We start from the raw sequence: 23,466 nt of genomic DNA on the forward strand, positions 1-23,466 counted from the left end.
GCTCCTGCCATATATTTTAGTAGGTAGGAGATATTTTAGCAGACAGCAGAAACGGGAAAAACAACAACAGAAAATGATGTTCCCAGCTCTTTGCCACAGTCATGTTCTCACTCTTAGCAGCAAGTTTTTAATAGCTTGAAATGCAGAACTACAGCCTGTAAGACAGAATGTTTTCTTGCAGGTAATATCACATTTTTAAAGGGTATTTCACATGTAAGTTGTAATACCTGAATAAGTCCCTAGCTTTATCTTTATTTATGAACTGAGAAAAAAGCATACCTTTGTCCATCGACAAAGCTTCACCCCAGAATGGCTTCCGATCAGCTTGTAACCTGAAGACAAGAGGTAAATCAAATGATCAATTTCAGCCTGAAATAGCTGACACACAAAATATAATAAGGGGTAACAGAATTATTAAGCATCTCCACCTCAGTGCTGCTTTTCCCTGTTAGCACAAGCGCAACACCAAGATCAGCAATGCCCGCGCACATCGCTCGTCACTTGACTCTGGGAGCCCACACATCCGAGCAATGGCCATGGCCACCCAAGGGACTTTGGCCTGCTTGAAGCAGTTTTTTCCAGAGGGGATCTATTTGTACTGCTCAGCTCTCTGAATCATTCTGGGGTGGCCTTAAGACTTCTCCAAGTAACAGGGTAGCCCTGCAACAGCGGTGTGGGACACCTGCATTGACCCCAAGGGATGGGGCATGGAAGGGAGCAGGACAGGGCACCAGCAGCTTCTCCTGGCCCTAAGCAACTACTCCTGACCTGACTCTTCCTCAGGACCAAGGAGACCTGTTCCTGCTCCTCAGCAGGTCTGACCAAGCCTGGAGAACAACATCTGATTGACCGTGCAACTGCAATGGTGGAAGAGAACCAAAATACAGGGCTCAGTTTGAACTCAAGCTTCATGGGTTCACCAACACCACACACACCATCTCCCCTGGCCATGACAGAGCCACAGTAATCAGATAAGCAAGGAAGCCACTACTCCACACCCAGAGGAAAGCTGATTTCACATCATTTCGCACTCCTAAGCCAAGATCAACACAATTTTATTTAAATTTATTGGCCCAGAAGGATTAATTCTACAGCGTCTGTTAAGCACTAAGTACTATTATTACCCAAACTGCTTGAGTTAGGTTATTTTCTTCTTTGAAAAAAGTGCTTAGAGACCAATGTGTCTGAAGGATTAAAAATCACTTCAGAAATCAGCATAAAAATAAGAGGGATTTGAGAAGCCTCGTGGTGTCACTCATGCAGTAGCATTTATGCATCTGTGTGGCCTGGCTGTCCAAACCCAGCACATCTCCACCAGAAGCTTTGGGCAGATGTTTTTATTAACACTTTCAAGGGAAATCAGACTTCAGGTCTCAAGCCTCCTTCCTGCTCCTCCTACCCAAGAGGGGGTAAAAAATACCTGTTCACAGAAGCAGCCTTCACCTGGTGCAATGGAAACGGGCACAAGCACCCTGCCTGGAACTGGTCACCATGTCTCATGCAGCATGGCCCCAGGGAAGCATGACAGCACCCCAAAGTCCCCTGCACCTCCAAGTACACAAAGCCAGCCAGGAACTAAAGTGACAGCAGATGCCGTAACAGCTGCAGCAGCTAGAAATTAAACAGTGTGAAGACATGCACAGCTAACAAGAAATCACACAGCATCTTGAGCACGCTGCTTCCGCTACTCCGCCACTGAAATCCAGCAGAGATCTGACCAGACTCCTCTTACTTGTTGACCTTATGTTGCTCCAGTCTCCTTGTGCAGCTTCTTAACCTCATGGGAGGGTGGACAAATGTAGTTTTAGCTTGATCTGTTCCCTGATCAGCTCTCCAAGAGACTGCGTGAACGGTTGGGTCATAGCAAGGGGAGTGATTGGCAGAAACCAGTGGTGGGGGCCCCCTTTTGATGGCAAAGGGACGGACAGCCAGGTTAAGTGAAGGTTCAGAGACTTCAGTCTGCTCCCAAGAATAAGCCCTGAGCTCCCTCTCCCCTCAGCTCAGGGGGAACGGACAACATTTCAAACTCATCCTCCTTGCACGTATGCCCGGGTTAAGTAAATGCAGCAAGGAGGAGAGAACTGATGCAAGCCAAAAAGCCTTGGTATGTTACCAAGCTGATCATCCAGCCCTTTCCTGGAGAAGGCATCAACATAACCCTGATCAGCACTTCTGATATGGACCTGATGTCCGGCACAGCCAGGGGTGATATTGAAGTCACCATCTAGGACTGGACGTAGCATCTCCCTGTTGATCCTTGTGTGAGACAACCAAATCCCCACAACTGAATTTGGCGGTATCACATCATCTCCTCTTACCCTGAGTCTCTCCTGTTCATTTCTTCTGCATTTCTCTGCAAAAAGGTTTGTCCAGCAAGGTCTAATCTCAGAGACCTCCCTGTACTGCTAGAATTCATATCCTTACAGAATATGATGAGCATGGGAAAGCCAGACTCTGCTGATATCAACCACTGCAGCCCTAGTCATCATCTTATATTTCTCAGAACCCAGCAACAGTGTTCCTATAAGATTATTCTCTCAGATTGTCAATAGAAGTAATGTGGCTGCTTTAAAATGAGTTTTAGATTAAAATTAAATTGGAACTAGGGCATGCTTGCCCAAATCCACTACTGCGTTGCTTAGGGGAAGAGAGGAAGCAGCTAAACTGGACAAGGTGCCAAACTCAGGAGCCCAAAGCTGCAACGCTTTCTCTTAACTTACTTAGACCAACTTCCACCATGTGGAGCGCCCACAGCTTCCTATAAAGGCCAAGAAAATTGTACATGTTCAACATCAAAACAGAGGCTTACAAACTTCAGCCAGCTTTAGCTATGAGAAGGGGCTTACTCATCTTATTTGCTGCTGCCAGGAGTCACAGCTAGAGTTACTGGAAGAAGCATCATATATTTGCAGAACTTCTTAAAAGCACTGCACAAAGCTTTTGAATTCGAGTCTTCACTGCATGGGTAGCTCTGGTAGCCAGTCTAGTTACCTTGCCAAGCCATCACAGCGATCATGGACCATGACACATTTTTTCAGACTTGGAAATTAGACCAAGTATCAGCGACCACGTCTGCACGCTCTTTACATCTATTGTGAGCAGAGTCCCTCTGACTCTAAAGCCTGTTTCTTTAAGCACTATATTTTAGCCCCCAGTTTGGACTAAAAGAAGAAAATGCAAAGGATTATGCAAGAGCCAAGAAGTGCTGAGCTTCAAACCAGCCCTGGTAAAGAACATGCCAGAGAACCAGTTTGAGGGTCTCACCCATTACGTTTCTGCAGCAGTTTCTGCAGAACAACCCCTGGGAAAACTCAGGCCAGCTCACCTCTGCCACGAGCTGTGCCACAGCTCCATCGTGCCTCTGCCAAGGCTCTTCTACAAATGGTAGCTGAATCATACCTTACTGACGGCCCCAGAGTCTGCACCTATGCATGCCAGAGCTCACAGCACACACACTTACTTCTTAAGCTTGCTCTTGGGAAGTATTATTGGGAGCAATAACTGTAAGTGAGTATTTGGATGCAACACCCTCCAAATACATTGTATTGTCTCAATGGGACTGGGCTCATAACCCTTACGTATCTTCAGATCCTAAGGCTCAACAGAAACATCCTATTTTATCTACAGCCTAATATTCAAAGGCGTCCTTAAATTACCAGCAGGTTAAATAATAAGCTCTACTCAGTAAAGGCACAATGTCTGATCGCAAGTGTGTATTTTAGTTGATTGCACACTAGATTATAAATTTTGGATGACCCAGAAACCTGCCAAGCTTCACTGAAATTCGGTGTCACTGTCATAAAGACTTGAATTAAGCTTTTAAACAAGCTTTTGGGTGAAATTAGTTTCATCAGGCAGTAGGCCAATAAACATTCGGTGATTGTTTGCCCTGAGAATCAAACTGGAGTTTAATAGACCACAGACGGACTTTTAACCAAAAGAGATGGCCTCTGTAACAGATGGTGAATGCCCCATCATCTAGTGCAAAACAGTGCTGCAACTGTTTAAGACCATTACAGCATTTCAACTCCATCATGTAAATAGTTTAAAAGGTCCATTCTCTGAAATTTTAAGAATTTATTGAGGGACACTGCTGAACTTTCAGCCTCAGATACATACCGTAGGCAGGACACCACTGTCTATATATACACACACATATATCTCGCATTACAGGAAATCGAGGTATTTTGGTGATGTCTTTGCTAGATTGTTTTACCGGTGTCACATAACACGTCTCCAAATTTGGATTAGCTACATGCACATGTGAGTAAGCACGGTAATTCTGAAAGCAGAATAACCAAGACAACCCAAATTTCTACTAGTATAACTGTCCACATATTAGAAGCAGCATCATATCTGCAGTCGAAAAAATGCATCTGCAATAGTCACATCCACAACTTTAAGATTCCTCTGACTATCCTAACACGGCCAGATGTCCAGGAGAAAACCCGAGGGCACCTTCCAGTACAGATGTTTACACTACCAAAAGCATGCTTCAACTAAAGACTTTGAAAGCACAGAGGTAAAGATTTTAAATAAAAGAATCAAGCAGATGAGTGGTTGTAAAGACCCCAAAAGGCAGAAAGACTTAAACACCCTGTGAGAATTCAGTAACTGTAAGCTTGGCGAAAGCCAATCTGATGTCACGTTATGCTTCAAAAAAAAAAAAAAAAAAAGTGACTTTCAGAAAGCTTTCTTCAGAAGAACAAGTAATATGCAGCTGACAAATCAGCGTGGTTCTATCAAGCAATCTCCTTAAATAAAAACCTGTTTTGAAGCAATGATTATTCCTTAAAGCTGAAAACACAGTAAAGAAAGTGGAACTTCAAACTAGGGGAATATTTACAGAGAAAAGTTTCCAGTTTCCGGCCATTTTGCAAGCGTGCTGGTTAAAAGGCCTGAACTGAAGGTTACAATACAGCAGTAATCCATCACCAGCATTGTAAGGACCATTTTGAAAAGCTGTAACAATTGCTGCACTCCAGCTCCCGTCTCAGAGACAGCATTCTGACTAATGCTGGAAAACAAGTAAGAAAAATAGAAGAGTAATTTGAGAAAGGAACCTGTTCAAATTATATCAGCATTTATACCAAAATAGAAAGAGGTAGGATCAGGGAATTGGAAGTTTTCAGATCGCCCAAGCACGGTAGGAGAAACCTCGGGTTTTATTTCTAGCACTGCTCAATCTTCAAGAAATCCTTGCAAAGCACATCTCAGAGTCAACTTCTCTTTTTTCTTTTTTTTTTTTTCCCCAAAAAAGCTTTTTTGAAAAAAATTGCTCTTAAGGAGCAAAAGGCTAGTGAGTTGTGGAAGGGCTTGCTTCCACGCACTCATGGCGGATAAAGGAACATGATAAAGGATTGCAGGACTATACCTTACACGCAAAAGATATTGTAGTTCAAAATCGGATGGAAAGTTTGCTCCATCAGCGGAGCTGCCAAAATGCTGCTTCAGATCATTCTCATCATAAAGAAAACACAGAATTTCTTGAACATTTTTAACTCGTAGTAAAAACCTGCTGAAGCCGCTGCAAGAATCACAGCTGCTATGTCAAGCAAACCAAACCTAACCTAGAATCAAGAAAATGAGACTGGTGAAGGTCAAGGATGGAAATGCCAGTAGATCCAAGTTCCAGCAGCAACAGCTGTCCATGAAGGAGCCAGTAAATTCTTAATGTCTGGGTTTTCGCTTAAACCCAGATGTCCATTTTAATCCAGTAGCACTGTTTCCCTTGCAGCACTGAATTGCCAGGGCACCAAGGGCATAGGAATATAAAACCTCCAATACTCAAATGTATGATATCTAGTCAAATTCTGCTTTTGACAGACAGACACAGAGACCACTGATACTTTCACCTGCATCAGCTAGCGCTGAAGGAAAACAAAAGAAAACCTGTCTATATCTGGCATCTTTGACAAAGCAAAGTCTAAGACCATTTGCAGAGCTGTCGTAGAGTGTTTGCCATGCAGGAGTGATGCTCTTGACCTCCACCAGAAACAACTCCAGCAAGGCACGCCTCATCTTCAAGAAGCGAGGCCATGGGCATCTACAGCACGGCACCTCATCCCATTTTAATTGAACCTCCAAATCAAGTGCAAGTTCTTGAGACCTCTTACCATGGAGAAGATTGAGAAATGGGATGTCCAACCCCTTAGCCCCAGTAGTTTCACCAGCTTCCACACTGGCTTTGCCATCCCAAGATGAGAACAGCTGCCCTCTACCCCCAAAAAGCCATCTTCACAGACATTCACCACCACTCACCAGAGCAGCCATCAGAGAACAGAATGAACATGCTATGGATAGAAGTCACCTCCCCATTGCTCCCAGACACTGTGCAGATAAAGACCTGCAAGACAAGTCACCCAACTAACTGAATAGCAAAAGGACCCTACACCTTTGGGACGCTGGGAAGACAAGCTCCACTGAGGAGGAGAGCACATCCAATCCTGTTTTGGCTGAAAAGCAAGAGAGAATGTGGTGGGACTCTCAAACAGGCTGTCTCAAAGAAGAACCAGCTTCCCCAGAAACATGCCCTGCACTGCCCCAGCCAGCAGCCCCAGCTCAGCACAGAGCAATAGCTCCATGGCCAGGACCTCAGGCTGCCCTCTCACCCACCCACCCTCCCGTGGAAGACCTTCAGGTCCCCACAGTGCCTCCCATACCCCTGCCTCATAACTCCAGCTCCTCTCACATCCTTTATCTATTTTGACTGGCCTGATGACTGGGTAGGATGCAGCAAATATGCCCAGGCTACAGCTAAACCCTTGCCAACCAGCAGCAACCAGCCAACCAAACATGATGGGGCATAGCTTGGAGGTCTGGGCATTAAGTGAGAAAGAAGAGTCCCCATCTCTCCTCTTTGTTCGTAAGAAGATTCAAAAAACTGAATTCTCAAAATTGAAACATTTTAGAAGTGCTCAATATCTTTAAGAACTTAAAAGTCAGTGTCAGCTTTAGCAGAAACTGTCCTGCCAGGTCAAAAGGTTTAAGTGGAAGAAGGCAATCAGCCTGCACAGCTCTTTTCCTTAAGTAGCCCGAACTAATACACAGAGAACTAACGTTATTAGAGAAGAGATTGTGCTGGCTTTTAACGAAGTTTTCAGTCATTCTGAGCACATTTCTTTCTCTACACGTCCATTTGTATAAAGATGGTGACCCCTTGCCTGGGGAAAGTGCTGTGTTATGAAGAAAGGATAGCAAATTTTATCCTTGCCTAAATATATCTTGTACTTTGTTCCAGCTTAATAGACTTAATTTCAAAAGACCAATACTCTCCAAAGCCCTTCCAAAACCTAAAAATAATGGGTGATCTTCAAATACAAGTGAATTTATACTTATTTTCCTTTGTTATATAGGGTAACCACCAACCCCAATAACTGCACACAAGGGAAGAATCAGGCCCACAACGCTGAGTTTTGGCTATCTAATCTGCTACTGATAAGCTACATCTGCATATGCTACATCTGCGCCAGCACATTAGTATTGCAGTCAGCTCACCACCAGCTCTTGGCAGCTTCCACGCTGTTGGACTTGAGCATCTTCTGCTTCCTGGATTCTTCCCCGTTAACTGTGTATTTCCCATTTATTTACACAGATATTTTTAAGGAACAGCAAGAAAATCTAGCAGGCTTAACTTTGCCTGGTTTCAGTCATTACATTTACTGTACTCACAGGTATTCACAGAAGAATTTTGTGTTTTTCAAACTAATTTTTAATTTTCCCGTAGCCAATAACTGAATTCTGTGGTACATTTCAGAGACTGCACCAGTGTTACTAATCCCCGACCCAGCTGTGAGCTGTTAGTGCCACCTGGAGTTTCAGAGCAATACATAAATCACACCAAAACCCAAACACATACACAAACATTTCGGTGCACAGCCTGCAGAAGTGTACATCCAGCAGCACCAATCTCTGGGCAACTTCTCTGTGCAGTGGATTTGATTCCCAAAGCCAGAGCACCTACAGCTCAGCACAACGAGCCAAGCAGAGACCGTCAGAAGCTCAGAGCAGCAGGCACTGAAAAAATCAGTCCAAGAACAGGCAGTAAAAGCTACCGACTACTTCACTACTTCTGAAAACCTAATCTCAAACAAGATTGATAAGCACTTGAAAAGCTCGGTTTTCAATATTCTTCTGAAGTCAGCCTCCAGATTTCTAATGCACGCTGAAAAACACAGATCAAAGCATATCTTTACATCGAGCAGGAAGCCAGAGCATGAAAGAAAGAAGTTAGTGAAGTAGCCCATACTATTTCAGATAGCAGCCATCTCTGAATAAGTACTTGCCTTTCAATACAAGTGAAATACAGATTATGGACACACTGGTGCTAAATTTTATGCACATTTAACCAGCAGAAACAGGATAATCCAACTGGGCTGCAGCAAAATTGTACTCGCAATAGCAAAGCAGCAAAAGAATAATTTAATAGATGTCCGTGGGGTCTGTCTTTGGGTAACACTAATACAGAATTTCACAGAATTTCACAGAATTTTCTAGGTTGGAAGAGACCTCAAGATCATCGAGTCCAACCTCTGACCTAAAACTAACAGTCCCCACTAAACCATATCCCTAAGCTCTACATCTAAACGTCTTTTGAAGACTTCCAGGGATGGTGACTCCACCACCTCCCTGGGCAGCCCGTTCCAATGCCTCACAACCCTTTCAGTAAAGAAATTCTTCCTAACATCTAACCTAAAACTCCCCTGGCGTAACTTTAGCCCATTCCCCCTCGTCCTGTCACCAGGCACATGGGAGAACAGGCCAACCCCCACCTCGCTACAGCCTCCTTTAATGTACTTATACAGAGCAATAAGGTCACCCCTGAGCCTCCTCTTCTCTAGGCTGAACAAGCCCAGCTCCTTCAGCCGCTCCTCGCAGGACTTGCTCTCCAGGCCCCTCACCAGCTTCGTCGCCCTTCTTTGGACCCGCTCAAGCACCTCGATGTCCTTCTTGTAGCGAGGGGCCCAAAACTGAACACAGTACTCGAGGTGCGGCCTCACCAGAGCCGAGTACAGGGGGACGATCACCTCCCTAGCCCTGCTGGTCACAGTGTTTCTGATACAAGCCAGGATGCCGTTGGCCTTCTTGGCCACCAGAGCACACTGCTGGCTCATATTCAGCCGACTGTCCACCATCACTCCCAGGTCCTTCTCTGCCTGGCAGCTCTCCAACCATTCCTCTCCCAGCCTGTAGTTCTGCTTGGGGTTATTGCGCCCCAGGTGCAGGACCCGGCACTTGGCCTTGTTGAACTTCATACAGTTGACCTCAGCCCATCGGTGCAGCCTATCCAGATCCTCCTGCAGAATACATTCCTGTTGTGTTATTACCTACTACACAGTTACAAGAAACAGTCGTGTTCAGCAGTACATACAGTTGAAGAGAACAAAGCAAAGAACATGTTGGAAACAGAGATTAAAAAAAAAAAAAAATTCAACTTTCAGCCCCAGCCGGGATTGTTTCAAGACTCTACAAGAAACTATAGAAAGCAAATGAGAAAGTAAGTTGGGCTGTGCCTACTCATCACCACAGGAAACATCCACATGAAAAGTTTGCTTCTATTTTCAGTTGATTTCATGACATCGACCTAAACAGATGAAGCAACTAAAGCATTAACATACTGTCAGCCCTCTCTCTCTCCAGCTATATTTGTTACTTGGAAGTACTAAGTAGTTCATGCTGTATGTGTATTTTATGCAAGACTGAACACCGATGGGAAGGGAATCAGTGTTTGCTCACAGCACAAGACCAGCTACGACTTTCAAAGAAACAGCTATTTCAGAGAACCTTTTATAAAGGTATTTGCAACCAGACAACTACAAGGGCTTACACCTACACAATTCAATATTTTAGATTATATTTAGCTGAAATTCACTGCCAGTGCTAAAATAAAACTATTAAGCAATATGCAGTTTACGTACAGGAAGGAGCTAAATTTGTCTGAAGGTGATTAAAAAATAAGACCAAGTGTTACAGTAGTCTGAAGAGATGCTGTTCAAAGGCAAACTTCTGTTATTTCTGTTATGCAACTACAGTTCAAAAGAACAGCTTTCTTCTGAATCACTACTACTGTTTTTTCCTTCTCTTGGGCTAATTATGCCCTTAGGGAGAATCTTGAAGAGACACTGAACCCATACCCAAAGCAAACAGTTGTCGCCAAATTAGATGATCTTCTGACAACACTGCACTGTTATTTTGGGGGGGGGGATGGTGCTGAGGGAAGGAGCGAATTGCTTTATTTTTATAGCCACATAAGCTTGTCCTGGCATATTATTTGCAGAAAAGAGCTACAGCACAAGAAGAGAAAGGTAGATTTTTCTTCCAAAAGCATCCACTAAAGAATTATGTGAGAGGCAGAGGAAAGAAGGGGAGGGTTGCATCAGCAAGAGGCAGTCGTAACTGAAATTACACGCACAATAGTTTTAAGCCTTTCAAACTTCAGATTTAGGTGAGGAGACCCCCCAACCAGATGATCCACTGTTGGCACTACCCTGAACGCAAAAGGAACAGAGAAATATTTTCAAAATAGAAAGTATCTGAATAATGAATTCCTGTCTCTGGAACACCACAAGGAAAACCCAGTTATTTGGGCCTTTGCATCAAAAAAAAGAAAAAAAAATCCATCAGCAATGTGACCCTCCCTCCAGCATTATTTTTCAAACTACCACTTTTATACAGCACTAATACCCCACCGTTTCATTCATCCCCCAAAATGGAACCAGTAACGAATGGGTCATAGCGAGCCGGGGCATGAAGCACTCCCACAACAACCCCTGTGACCACCCTGGCCTAACGAAGAGCCAAGGCAGAGCACTGCACCCCAAGAAGAGCATCCAAGCAGGGCAGTTGCTGAAAACCATGCACGGCCACTTCTACATCCCTTCTAGGGCTCCTGCCGCCTCATGCAGGAGCTGAGATGCCTGGAGCACCCCATGGAAGCAGTGGCCCCAACCCTTTCAAAATAAGGGACTCACAGCAGAGCATGCACTCAGCTCCCTGCAGGCCAGCTCTAGAAGCAGGGAAGTGAGAAGCAGTCCAGAAGTCTCCAGCAGACCACTCCCCAGCCCTGCCAGCCAAATTCACCCATCCTCACAACACCCTTGTGGGCAGTGATTAGCGTTTCTGATCACATACAGTAGTAACAAAACAAGTACAAATAAAAGCCTGTAAGACTCCTCAAACTGCTCTGCAACTGCCACCATATCACAACCTTCAGAACCAAAGCTGAGAAGCATTGAACCAGCCTCCTACAGCCCTCCGCTGGCTCCAACCAGCAGCAATGCCACTGTGGACATGAGGATGAGGCACAATCACTGCTACTTCATGCTAAGCATCATTTTAAAGAAGCTTTTGCTGTGTTCTTTAAATCTGCAGGTTGAATGAAAGAACAGCTGTTTTACAACTGCACTAAGGTTAAAGAAAAAACAACCAAACGAGTCAGACATGATAGGCAGAACACAACACCAGCCATCTACAAAAACTCAGGCTGAAGAATATCTGAGATCCTGTGGAGCAAACGTGTTGTGATCCCATGGCTGCTGGACTGACACAGAATGTGGTCAGAACTTCAGAGCCCAGCTCTGCAGCAATGTGTCTCCACTACAGTGACCAAAGAACCTTCTCCGACACATCAGGAGAAAGGCTATTGATTCAGCAGGCAAGAGAACTGAGTACACTCATCCTGAAAAAAAATCACACAGGCTCCCTTTAGTCTCTAACCACAGTGACAGAGCAGCACAGGGCAGCTCACATCTCCCTTCTCCGGGCTTTACCACTCACAGCTGAGGGTTTTGAACTGCAGGGCTGTTGGCTTGGCTCCTCTCATGCTTGCCCTCTGTTTTGAAAGACTTGTCCTCTATTAGCTCATTAACACTGTTCATTACAACTCCTAGGAGAACCACTAACCTAGTCATCTAGCAGATGACATTTGAAAGACTTTCCTTATCGGAAATGAAGTTTTAGTGCCAAAAAAGCAGATGCATTTGAAACTGAAATAAAAGCACGGAACTAAAGTGCAAGACAGAAACAAATCTGATCTTTAAATATTCTTACAGAAGCCTATACTTAGTCCTATGTGCCTCACGCTCCTATCTTCTATCTCAAACTGACTTAGCAGAAGTTACACCCTGAGAACTCTGCTACCCTCTCTGTACTTCACTGTGCATCATGCTGAGATGCATTACACAGCTTTAGATTCTTCCCCCGTGGAACACAGATACAGACAGCCCTATCCTAATTTCTCTTGCCTCTGGTTAGAGCTTACCAGAAGCCTACCAGGACTCACAGTCCAGAGCAGCATCTTTGAGAGAAAACAGGCTTTCACTGGCTCTGTTAACAGCCCACCACTAAGCCAGGACTACTGCCCAGGCTGACAGAACCTCACCTTGCTTTGTGAGCACGTCTCTCAGAGCTGCGGTTATCATCTCTCTCTTTTCACCTGCCTCCTTCCTCCCGGCGGTCTCTCCAGACAAGCTCGTTCCAACATGTCCTTCCTCAAGCTCACGTTCTCTCTGTTTAAAGACAGTGAATTACAACCACTTAGATTGAAACATCATGTTTTAAGCACTGTGGCACAGTTCAACGAGTCCTGACAGACCTGCTAGACTTAAAACCTACACAAGTGCCCACACATGAGTTCTGCATTCATGTAATCCTGCATTTGATCCCTCTTCCCATCCGTCACTGACCCTTGAGTAATTTAGGATGGTGAATTAAAATAAGAGAAAAAGATCCATACGTGACACTCTACATTTGTTCTAACAGAGCAAGAAAATTTCCTAGGACACTTTAAGAAACCAGGTGCTTGAATCTCATCTGGAAGCAGGAGGGACTCCAGGCTTTAAACCCACGGGTTTTGTGATTGCGAAGTAACCTCACCTCTCCACAGCATGCAGACCCAAAGGAACAAACCATCCTGTTTGGAAATGCAGCTGCCTGGAGTGACAAAGCAGCTATTGTCTCAGTTATTTGGGACAGACAGTGGAAGAAAGCCACATCACTGCAGTGATTTGGACAGCCGAAGAGTTTAGACTAGAAGATGCTCTCCACGAGTCACCTAAAAGGACAGCCAAGAGCACCACCAAAATTCAGTGATCACCAAAGACCCCGCAAGAAAAGGCTATTTTCCTCCAACTCCAGACAGAAGCTGCTGCATCCCACAAGTTTGGCTTTCAACAGATGCTGCTTTATAAACATGCTTAAGCTCATAGAGTTTACTTAAAAACAAATACAAGAATATCATGTATTAGCATAAAGTTAAAAGAAGAGAAACAAACAAATCCCAGCACGTAAAAAACTGTGAATCCCCTGCTGTATAAGTGTCACTTCTGAGACTTTATGGGTATTTATTACTTTATGTCTGCACAAAGAAGCATGAAAGTGTAAATAATTACTTTGATATTTCATGCAACTTATAATCTGTCAGTCCTTTATGGCTTTTTGAAATATTAGAGAAGTTACGGATAAACAACAAACAAAAACCAACAGAGGACATTCTGTTTCTACAAAACAGGCTATTTCACATCCAAGTGTCTTTTGCGCCAAAGACATCAAGAAGTTCATGCAAATGCTTCCAAGTTTACCCACCAACTGTTCACATCGCTAATGAAACCAGTGCGCTTGGCTTGCCAAACTGTGCTCTTCACAAAGTAACCCGCCGTCCCTGAACATACCTATCTTTTGTACCTGAGCAAAACTTCAGAAAGCAATTACAGGTAACCCAGAAGCAAAAAAAAAAAAAAAAAAAAAAAAAAAAAGTCTCAGGGGTTCCAGAACAAAGGAAATTTCATAATACTTGAGAAGAAAAGCTTTGTCTACAGTTTCAGTGAGGCTGTGCAGGAAGGTGTTTTCTAGCGACCAGTAACATAACTTGGGCCATACTGAAGGAGAAAGCAGCTTCCATCTTTCACTTTCCTTCACTCAGTTTGCTGAAAAGCAGTAAGTTACTTTTGTCTTTTAAATAGGAAGATTGCATTAGTTTCTATAACACATTACAAACTCCCCTGAAAGGTTGGCTCTATGAAGTACTTGTATGCTGTTGAGTTTGAAAGCTCACATCCATCCATCAACTTAATTGTCAAGGAACTGCAGAGTCACCTGGGTTGGAGAAAGAAAGACCTTCAAGAACACAAAATCCAACCATCAACCTGACGTACCATGTACCATCACTAAACCATGTCCCTTAGGGCCACTTTCACGCATCTCTTAAATACCTACAGGGATGGGGACTCCTCCAGCTAGAGCAGCCTGTTCCACAATGTTTAACCACCTTTGCCATGACAAAGGTCTTCCTGATATCCAATCTAGACCTCCCCTGGTACAATTTGAAGCCATTGCCTTGCATCGCATTAATTGTCACCTGAGAAAAGTGAGCAATACCCTCCTTGCTGCAGCCTCCTTTCAGGCAGCTACAGGGAGTAACGAGGTCTCCCTGCAGCCTCTTCTCCAGACTCAATGACCCCAGTTCCCTCAGTCGCCCCTCATACATCTTGTTTTTCAGTCCCTTCACCCAGCTTTGTTGTTCTCTGCACATGCTCGAGCAATTCAATATCCTTCTTGCAGGGCAAGTACAGGGCACCACACTGAACACCATATTCAGGATGCAGCCCCACCAGTGCTGCGTACAGGGGACAATCCCCTTGGTGGATTTCGATCATGAAGACCTCTTCCCTCCTAGTCCTGCTGGCCACGCCGTTTCTGCTGTTGACCCCCTTGGCCACACAGCTGGCTTGTGTTCAGCCAGCTCTCGAGCAGCACCCCAGGGTCCTTTTCCACCAGGCAGCTTTCCAGCCACTCTTCCCCAGGCCTGTATCACCTCATGGGGCTGTTGTGAGCCACGTGCAGGGCCCAGCACTAAGTCTGGCATCATTTAGCATCAAGGCTGTTCAGAAATAGAATATTAATATTACTGGAAAAGCCTCATGCATAAGGAAGGGAGGAGATAAAAATCCTCATCTTTTAACTATTAATTCTTAAACTAAGGGCTTCTCCCACATCATTTAACCGACAACTAGGCACAACCATCCACTTAAAGACGAAAGGCACTATCTCAGCACAGACTCATTAGCTTGCCAAAGCAAGACACCATGAAGGATTTGTGAGTAGACACATGCTGGCACATCCACTCTGCTATCTCATGCCAGGTTAAACCCCCCCCCGGAACTCAATGTGCATTATGTAGCACATCATAACATTAAAAAATGCAGTGATTCACTTAACTACAAAGACGACATCCTATCCAAGCCAGCCTTCAGATACAGGGACAGTCCTTCTGAATTAAAGAGTTTGCATTTCTACCTGCCTGTTGTGCCTATCACTGCCGTAGCTGAGAAAAGTACCTAAACATAAGAACAAATATATAAAATTGCTTTACTGGCAAGGCAGAAACGTGTTTATTTCAATGATCATTTCCCCCTTGGAGAGGATGTTAATATTTTTTCCTCTTTCATCTTGATGTGAAAGCCTGTAAACAAAATAATCGTTTTTTTTTCCTCTGAACTGCAATACCTGAGTTGTTCTGTTTGGCAAGTGATTGGCTTCAAATATTTCTTAGGGGAAACTGAATTCACACCCCCATGAGTTTCACTGATTTGCTTAATAAACCTTTCATATATATTTTTAGAGTTTGAGTGCAGACAACAAAGTTAACTTTGCACAGAGCAAACTTCTTGAGTTCTAGCAATTTAGCAGGAAGTCCCACAGTAAATCTAAAGCAAGTTACTGTCTTTCCGTAACAAATCAAGCGAGCACTGACAAGAGCCAGCTTTTTGTGCCCTTGAAATACTTCCCTGACAGAAAACTGAAGTAATCCCCTGGTCTGTATTCACCGATGAGAGCCTACAGACAGAAAGCCCCGTGAGTTCCTCCCAGTTCCTTGATAACTCAGGGTTCAGCACAGCTCTTGCTGCAGCCTGCAGGAGCTTCAGCCTGCTGTCATGCAAGCAGGTCTGAGTAAGAGCATCAAGACCCACATGTAGGGACTAATGATCTACTCCTCTGCAAGTGAAGGTGAAAGTCCTTCCGTTTCTTGCCATACAGGCAGCACAGACACGAGCAGCACATACTTTGTGTACAGGCAGCGAAAATCTGGCAGAGACATTCCCTGCCAAGGCAGAGGTGCTGCTGCCCCTCTCACAGGCCACAGTTCAAGTGCTTCAAAGGATTTCCTACAAATCTCCCTAGGAAACTCACCCACAGCCACTTTCAAATCTGGTCAGCGTGACCAACAGCACATGCTACTGCCACTTCTCTTTGAGCTGCTCTCTCCAGGACATCAAGGTGCTTGGTGTCTGTGTTTTCCATTTTAAAACATCAAATGCTTTCCAGACTACTATTGTGGGCAGGGGAGGAGGAAAAAAAAAAAAAAGGGAAGTTCAGTGTAAACTCCATACAGAAGTATGCCCTTAAACTAATTTAACTTAGCATTTTTAGCCTCATGGCTCTATTTATGTCCCAGTGCTGAAAAAAATATGTTCCCTGAAAAGTTTTTGCCCCTGGAAGGAAAACACCCAAAATATATCCCAATTCTGACTGAACTTATTTCCTACTTAGCCTCCCACTGGGCAAAAGAGAGGGAACCCTGGTCTTGTCATAATTTACAGCCTCATCCATCAAAAGACTCTAGGATCTTCTAACAAATGAAAGGCACAAACGCTAAGAAAACAGTAATACATTAGCGGCTGGAGACATGAGAAACAGAACTGGAGCTAAGGGAAAAATGTTGGCAAGGTTATCAGGAAAAGACTGCCTGGCAGCAAGAAGCATTAGTAAAACTTTCCCAGGGGAGTGGTTAAATGAGGTATTGAAGTTCATGAATTACATGAATGAAGAGTTGAAACCTCCACCAAGCAGTGCTCTGGAAGCAATACCCCAGTGACAACAGGACAGTTAAAGCTGACAAGCTTCCCCTGGTTCAGGCCCAGCTATCTCTGGCACTATAGGCAGTGGTTTCCTGAGGGACCAACCTTCCCACAAGAGCAGACAGAACATAAGCTCGCACAAGAAGACTGCTAGCCTGCTGCTCCAGGTACAGAGAGCTGGCTGTCACACAGCCCAGTGGTTGCAAACAGAAATGGAACTGCTCAGTCCATGGACTAAATGCCCTGTCACTCTTACATCAACGTGGGATACTCTAACTGCTGTCAGTCATCACTAAAAATGGCCCTGAGCATTTGCAAGTGAGCACAAAAATGAGTATTAGAAACTTGGATTGAGTAATCACTGAACCAGCAAACACCCTAACAGCATGAAAATCTTATTAAAAATAGCTACTGGTGTCTACATAATCACAAGTTACATACCCACTCCATACATCACTGCCCAGTTAAGCAAAGAGCCTGAACTGAAGCAAAAAGCAGACGAGAGAGAAAAGCCTGACAGCTAAGAAATGGAGAACTTGGCAATCCATTCCTTTGCCATGGACTGGAACAGGAGGCGGCTTGATCAAAAGCAAGAGCCATGGTATGTATTTTCAAGACCTGTCCCTGAAGTGGAGAAAGCCCCTGAGAAGTTCTGATAGATAAAAACAAAAACTGAGGAGATATTTTCTCCTGTGATAGATACCTTCATGACTTTTCAGTAAAGCTCTGGAAAGAAGTTTCCATCCACACCTACCTTGCTATGCTAAACAATAACCCAAGGCCCCTTGCATCTTTCTCAGGCAGCAGGTACTAGGTGCCATCCAAAGAAAGGATGCCATCCAAACAGAACTGCAGCTCAGACCCTGTTGAGGGAATCCTGCATTTTCTTTGTTTGAAGAGTCAGTGCTGAGATTTTTGGACACACACAAAAGCAGTGAGGATTCATTTTAAAATCCAAACTCATGCAGACAAGTGATGACAGAAGGCTTATGCTGCTACCTAACTGAATCAGCTTGTAAGGGGCACAGCACACCCTCCGTGAAGCACAGAAACATGAGCAATCCCACCAATGTCCATCTTCTTGTAGTACAGCATCAGAGAGAATTATAAAGGACAAAAATTCCCAGACCATAACTCTATATACGCAGGGCTACAAAAGGATTTTTGAGATTGCTTCACTGAGCTATAATATCACTGCTTTGCTGTAAGGAAGGTTTTTACAAGGTGCAGTTAAACCTTGTCTGCATTTCATGTGCTACTTCATGACTCTGTCGACATTTGTTTGATTTGGGAAGCTTCCTTGGACACACCATAAAGACTGATTTTTCAAAGGAAACAGAAGAATCAAAAACTGAAAAAGTCTGCCTGTCTCCACCCAAAAGTAACTAGCTTATATTTGAGAACTGGGACATATATTCACATTATTCCTTTCTTCTGTGCTACTATAATCAAAACTAAAACCTAGGAAACAAGATTTAACAAGTGTCCTGAAGTGCTCAGCTCAGCCTAAAGCCAGCAAGACTTTCTGCTATAGTCCATTTTTCTTTTTCACACACAGAACATGTAAGCACACTTTTTTTTTGAGGGACTTGCCATATTTTGCACACTTTTTTTAAATGGCTCTGCAAAAGACTTCTCTATTCCATTTCTTTTTCCATACAGTTCGGGGGGGAGGAGGAGGGACACGGGACAAAAGGACATTTTACTTCAACATCAATCTTCCAAGCAGCTAAAACATCACGCACACATTCAAAAAGAGTTATGAATTTCTATTCATTGGCTACGTTTGAAGCAGCCTCCAGTCAGCAATCTGAGCTAGTATCAGCTAGACGTATGTTTCCTACTATCAATACCTGGTCTGGAAAAAGACAACCTTTGTGAGCAGTGAAGTTGGCTGGACTCCATACTGCTCTTCTGTATTAGAAACACTGAGTGTCTTCCAGAGAAGGGAAGGCAGACTAGTGCACTGACACGGGTCAGGTGTGAGCAAGAGAAGTTGCCAGCTCCCATAACTACCTTAGAGATGCAGCTTGCATTTTGTCTTCACAGTTCCTGTCAAGCAGGAAAGCATTTAACCATAAAATGATAATTCAGGTTATGAAACAGTGCTAAAAGGCAAAAGCGCTTTTGACACTTTGCCTAGGGAAATGAGAGTCCCAAGCATGACTCCCCCCTTGGGGATTTCTCAGGAAGACCATTTAGCCAAAGACCACATTCAAGCTCGTGATCATAAGGACCCAGGGCTAACCGGAGAGCAGCAAACAAGTCCCTATTTGCTCTTCCTCCCACTTCCCCAAGAATATCCAAATCTTCCAAGCACCCAAATTAACAGGTCTGTCCTGTAGCTTGTTCAATGATTTGCACTAGTCACCTTCTCAGAATTATTAGATAAAAGACACAAGATTAATAATGTATTTTTAACTCATATAATATTCTTGTAATAACCATACATGTAAACCCAAAAGGAAATTACCTGGTTTCTACCATAGTAAGTTTTCATTGACTGTAAGAGAATACAAACTAGACAATTAGCAATTGGGAAAACGGGCATCGAAGAGCCCTGTAGAGCATCCCTCAAACTTTGCCTGCTTTGTCAGCTCAAATATCAAAGAAAACAAAATCAGGGCTCACCTTGCAACAGGAAAGACAAAACAGCTCCCACTGTCTGTAATGGGTGCTGTCCTCCAAGCAGAGGAACAGGGCACTGAACAAGCTGGAGGCTGTATACTTACTGCAGTCAAGAGCCACTTACAATCTATTCCAACCCCTGGGAAGTTGCAATAAATAAGGTTTGATTGGAGACTACACGTGGACAGGCTTACTGGCAGCTGCACTGCTGAACAACCGATCTGCGGGGTTCATCTAGCAGAACACGGATGCATTTACAGTACCTCTTAACACCTTATCCAAACACATTTATTCGGCTTGAAGCACAGCATCTGCTGCCATCCTTATGCTAGTCACTCCTTGGATACAGCAGCAACAGGCCACTTCCTCCACACTCCTCCCAGTAATTACCATCAGCAGATAATTGTTCCATGCATTGATTTGTGGACTTCTGTTCAGTTGTGTTATTTGCCTGGCAAGAAACTTAAAAACTCCACAGGAAAAAAACACCTGAAGAAACACAGCACAAAGTTTCTGCAAGAAATGGTAAGCACAGGGGCTGGGCTGCTGCAGGAAACACCCTGATCTTCTCCAATAACAGATGGGGAGAAGAAAAGGCTGCAAATAAAGATGAAATCTAATGCTCAGATGGACTTAAAACACTTCTGAAGTTTGATATTTAACAGCTTTGCATTACTATCCAATTATCAAAGGGCTGGAGCACCTCTCCTTTGAGGACAGGCTGAGAGAGCTGGGGTTTTTCAACCCAGAGAAGGGAAGGCTCTGGGGAATCCTCACATTGGCCTTATGGTGCCTAAGGGGAACTGCAGGAAAGCTGAGGAGGGACTCTGTCATGGGGTGTAGTGATAGGGCAAGGATTAATTCCTTTAAACTAAAAGGGGGTAGAGTTAAATTAGTTATTAGGAATAAATTCTTTACTCAGAGGGTGGTGAGGCACTGGCACAGGTTGCCCAGAGAAGCTGTGGGTGCCCCATCCCTGCAAGTGCTCAAGGCCAGGCTGGATGGGGCTTTGAGCAACCTGGTCTAGTGGGAGCTGTTCCTACCCTCGGCAGGGGCTTAGAATTGGATGGTCTGCAAGGTCCCTCCAACCCAAACCGTTTTGTGATTCTATTGACTAATTTACAACAAACTAAACAGCAGCAAGGGGTATGGGATCTACCAACCAGCATAGAAATCAGGCTCTTTACTCTCTGAACTCACAGCCCTTTACAAAGGCTTATCAGGGAAAGCCAGCATCACAGTGCACGTCAAAGACAGACTGCCCAGTCAGAAGCAACCTTTAAAGTATTTTTCCTTTTTCCTACCTATATCTTTGGGTGCTCCCAGGTTCTACATGAAAACTGAAAGCCTGAAAATCTTACATTGTTTACAAGTTATAATTCTTCACATCAGCCAAGGCATAAAGAAAGATTTGAACACAGGAAGAGGACAGGGAAAAGCATCCCTTGGACAAATTCAGATTTCAGTGCTGGTAGTCATCCCTGAACAGGGAAATGATGTTTCTTAAAGCTTGTTTCAAGATGCAGGATCACTCTGAATTCTGAGCCAGAATAGCAGAGGTCAAAATCTAGCCCAGAGACTGAGCTGCTGAAGATAAGAGTGATTTTTTCCTCTACAATTCTGTCACCCATTAAAAGTTAGAGAAACTTCTTGGAAAGCTCTAAAGGCACACATCATTTTTAGCCATTTCTAAATCTGACAATTAAGTACTGAGCCTCATTCAATTCAGTTAAAACACAGCTAACAACTCTTGCATGCTCTAGAAGCTTATGCTTCTATAAAAGTTGCATGCAACACTGTCCGTAAATCTCATATTTAATTCCTAAGTCTTAAAACTTACTGTCCCACTTCATGTAAAACTCCAGTCAACTCCACTAAAAGCTTCTTCACCGAGGGTCAGAAAAGTCTGGTCTGCCATGGCTTACAAGAGGCTCTTAAGAACCACTGAGTAACTTGATTCACTATCCTAGCGGTGACAGGATAACAGCAACATTAGGATGACTTTTTAGAGAGGAGAGCTGGGGGAAGGGGGAAGAACTAAAAAAAAAATAAATCAAGAAACCAGTTCTGTCGCAAACAGCAATAAAACAAACTTCTTGAACAGACTTTCTTGGGCATGCTTTCTTTCCTATAAAGTCAACCCTATCTTGTTCTCACACCCTCTTCCTTTGTATTTACATCACAAACATGACTATCAGCCTCATTAAACTTTGAAAAAAACAGAACACTAATCTCTAAACCGAGCCAACAAAATATGCCCATTTGATTACCTCCCAGCCCATCCAAAAAAAATAGGATATTATTATTACTCATGCCTGCAGTTTCCAAATATGAAGGTTAATAAAGCCATTTCATTCCCTTGGAACCAGTCTAGATTGATCTGTCTTTCTAGTTTATCACAATCTCCCAGCTGTGGGAGATAATCTACATTAAGAAATGGTGTCCCTGTGATTAATTACAGTCTTGCAGGCCACAAACATATCCATTAGATTTCTCAATTTTATCTGATAAATATATTTCAAGGGGGTGTCAATGACTTTGGAAGATGGGTAAGCGTACTGCAATTGTACAACTTAAAGTCTACTAGTTACGAAACCCATTAAGAAGAGCTATTGCCTTCTGCTGCTGCATAATAGCACTTTGGAGAACAGGCCCAGACTGTCAGCCTAAAAAACAACAAGCCAGAATAAACAGATGCAGAGAAAATCCAGAACTAAACCTAGCTGTCCATGCATCCCCCAGCCCAGCATCACAGCCTTGAATCATCAGACACCAAGAGAAGCAACCAGAGAGCTGGCTGTGATAGATTGATCTGCCAGCCCTCTTTGGGCCATGGCTGCATTACACACTTCTGGACTTTCATGCCTGAGCACTTAATTAAAGTTTAGATGCCATCCGTACTGATATAAAGGTCAGAGTTCTGTTCAGAATCCTACTAAGCATCATCCATTTCTTGTGGTAGCAAGGTCCAAAAAATTGCATTACTCAGAGTGCTGGATTTCAGAAGCTATTAAATAGCCATCATGAGACAGAAGAAGATTCAATAAAGTGTGGAATTTCCCTTTATACCAATCATCATTTAATCTATTTGAATGATGTCCCTTTGATACCCCAGTCTTTCAAGTTTTGGGCTCGTATTAAGTGTAGAAGGTGAACGTCATCACCTTGAACAACATTCCTTCATTCCTAACTCCTTAAAAATCTCTCTTTTCCAAGGAATAGTGTGTAATAACTACAACTGTACCAGGAAGATAGGTTCAGTCATTCACCTTGTACTCCTGGATCCATCTGCCTGATCCAAATAATTGCAAAAATCCAGTACTTGTCTCAGATCCTTAGGCTACACTTTATAAAACACAAGTAAGCTGAAACATACCAAAAAGACAGCTGTAGGCATACACACACAAAACAAGCTGTAAAGCAATCCAGTCTAGATTCTCATCAAGTAATAGGAGATGGATGCAAAATTAAATTACTATCACCTGCAGATATTTGAGTAAACATTCGTTAGATATACTTGTCTCTACAGCCTCACTCTGCTATCCCACAGAAAGCAAACCAACAATGAATTGTGAGAATCACTAGCAAATAAGACAGATGTGCAGCTAGTCATAAGTGGCAAAATGCCTCCAAAAGATCAGAGCTCAATCAAAAAACACTTCAAGAAGCTAACTGTATTGCACAAGGCAGAACCTTCTACTCTATCGCCCATAAGCGGAGTTAATATACACAACACTGAAATCCCAAAAAACACGTGCTGGGAACTGCCAAGCGTATTTCAAACCCAAGACACTCTGCATGCAAAGTGTTTGTGATGTAACCCTCAAATACCCACATTTTCTTTAAACTCACTGGCTTGTACATAGGTAGTTCAGATAGAGAAATCCAAAGCACTTGCCTGTATCTGTAAGGATTACTGCAAGACAACAGATTACATCAGTGTACATGTAAAACAAAAGTGTCAGACTGATCTTACACAGTCCAG

The 23,466-nt window shown here is 43.6% G+C and overlaps 1 protein-coding gene across 3 annotated transcripts in view; it reads right to left on the minus strand.

The window, feature by feature from the left end:
- Positions 1-23,466, minus strand: part of TYW1B (tRNA-yW synthesizing protein 1 homolog B) — a 104,785-nt gene that overhangs the window by 71,350 nt on the left and 9,969 nt on the right. For 2 of the 3 annotated variants that reach the window (XM_068656284.1, XM_068656285.1), the window contains 2 exons: positions 12,380-12,506; positions 280-332 (listed from right to left, as the gene is read on the minus strand). In XM_068656284.1, the coding sequence (XP_068512385.1) occupies positions 280-332; positions 12,380-12,506 (180 nt within the window). The remainder of the gene's footprint in view (positions 1-279; positions 333-12,379; positions 12,507-23,466) is intronic. The other variant, XM_068656286.1, reaches the window with a different exon arrangement.

This window comes from Anas acuta, chromosome 19 (genome assembly GCF_963932015.1).
Source record: "Anas acuta chromosome 19, bAnaAcu1.1, whole genome shotgun sequence".
Classification (NCBI taxonomy): Eukaryota; Metazoa; Chordata; class Aves; order Anseriformes; family Anatidae; genus Anas; species Anas acuta.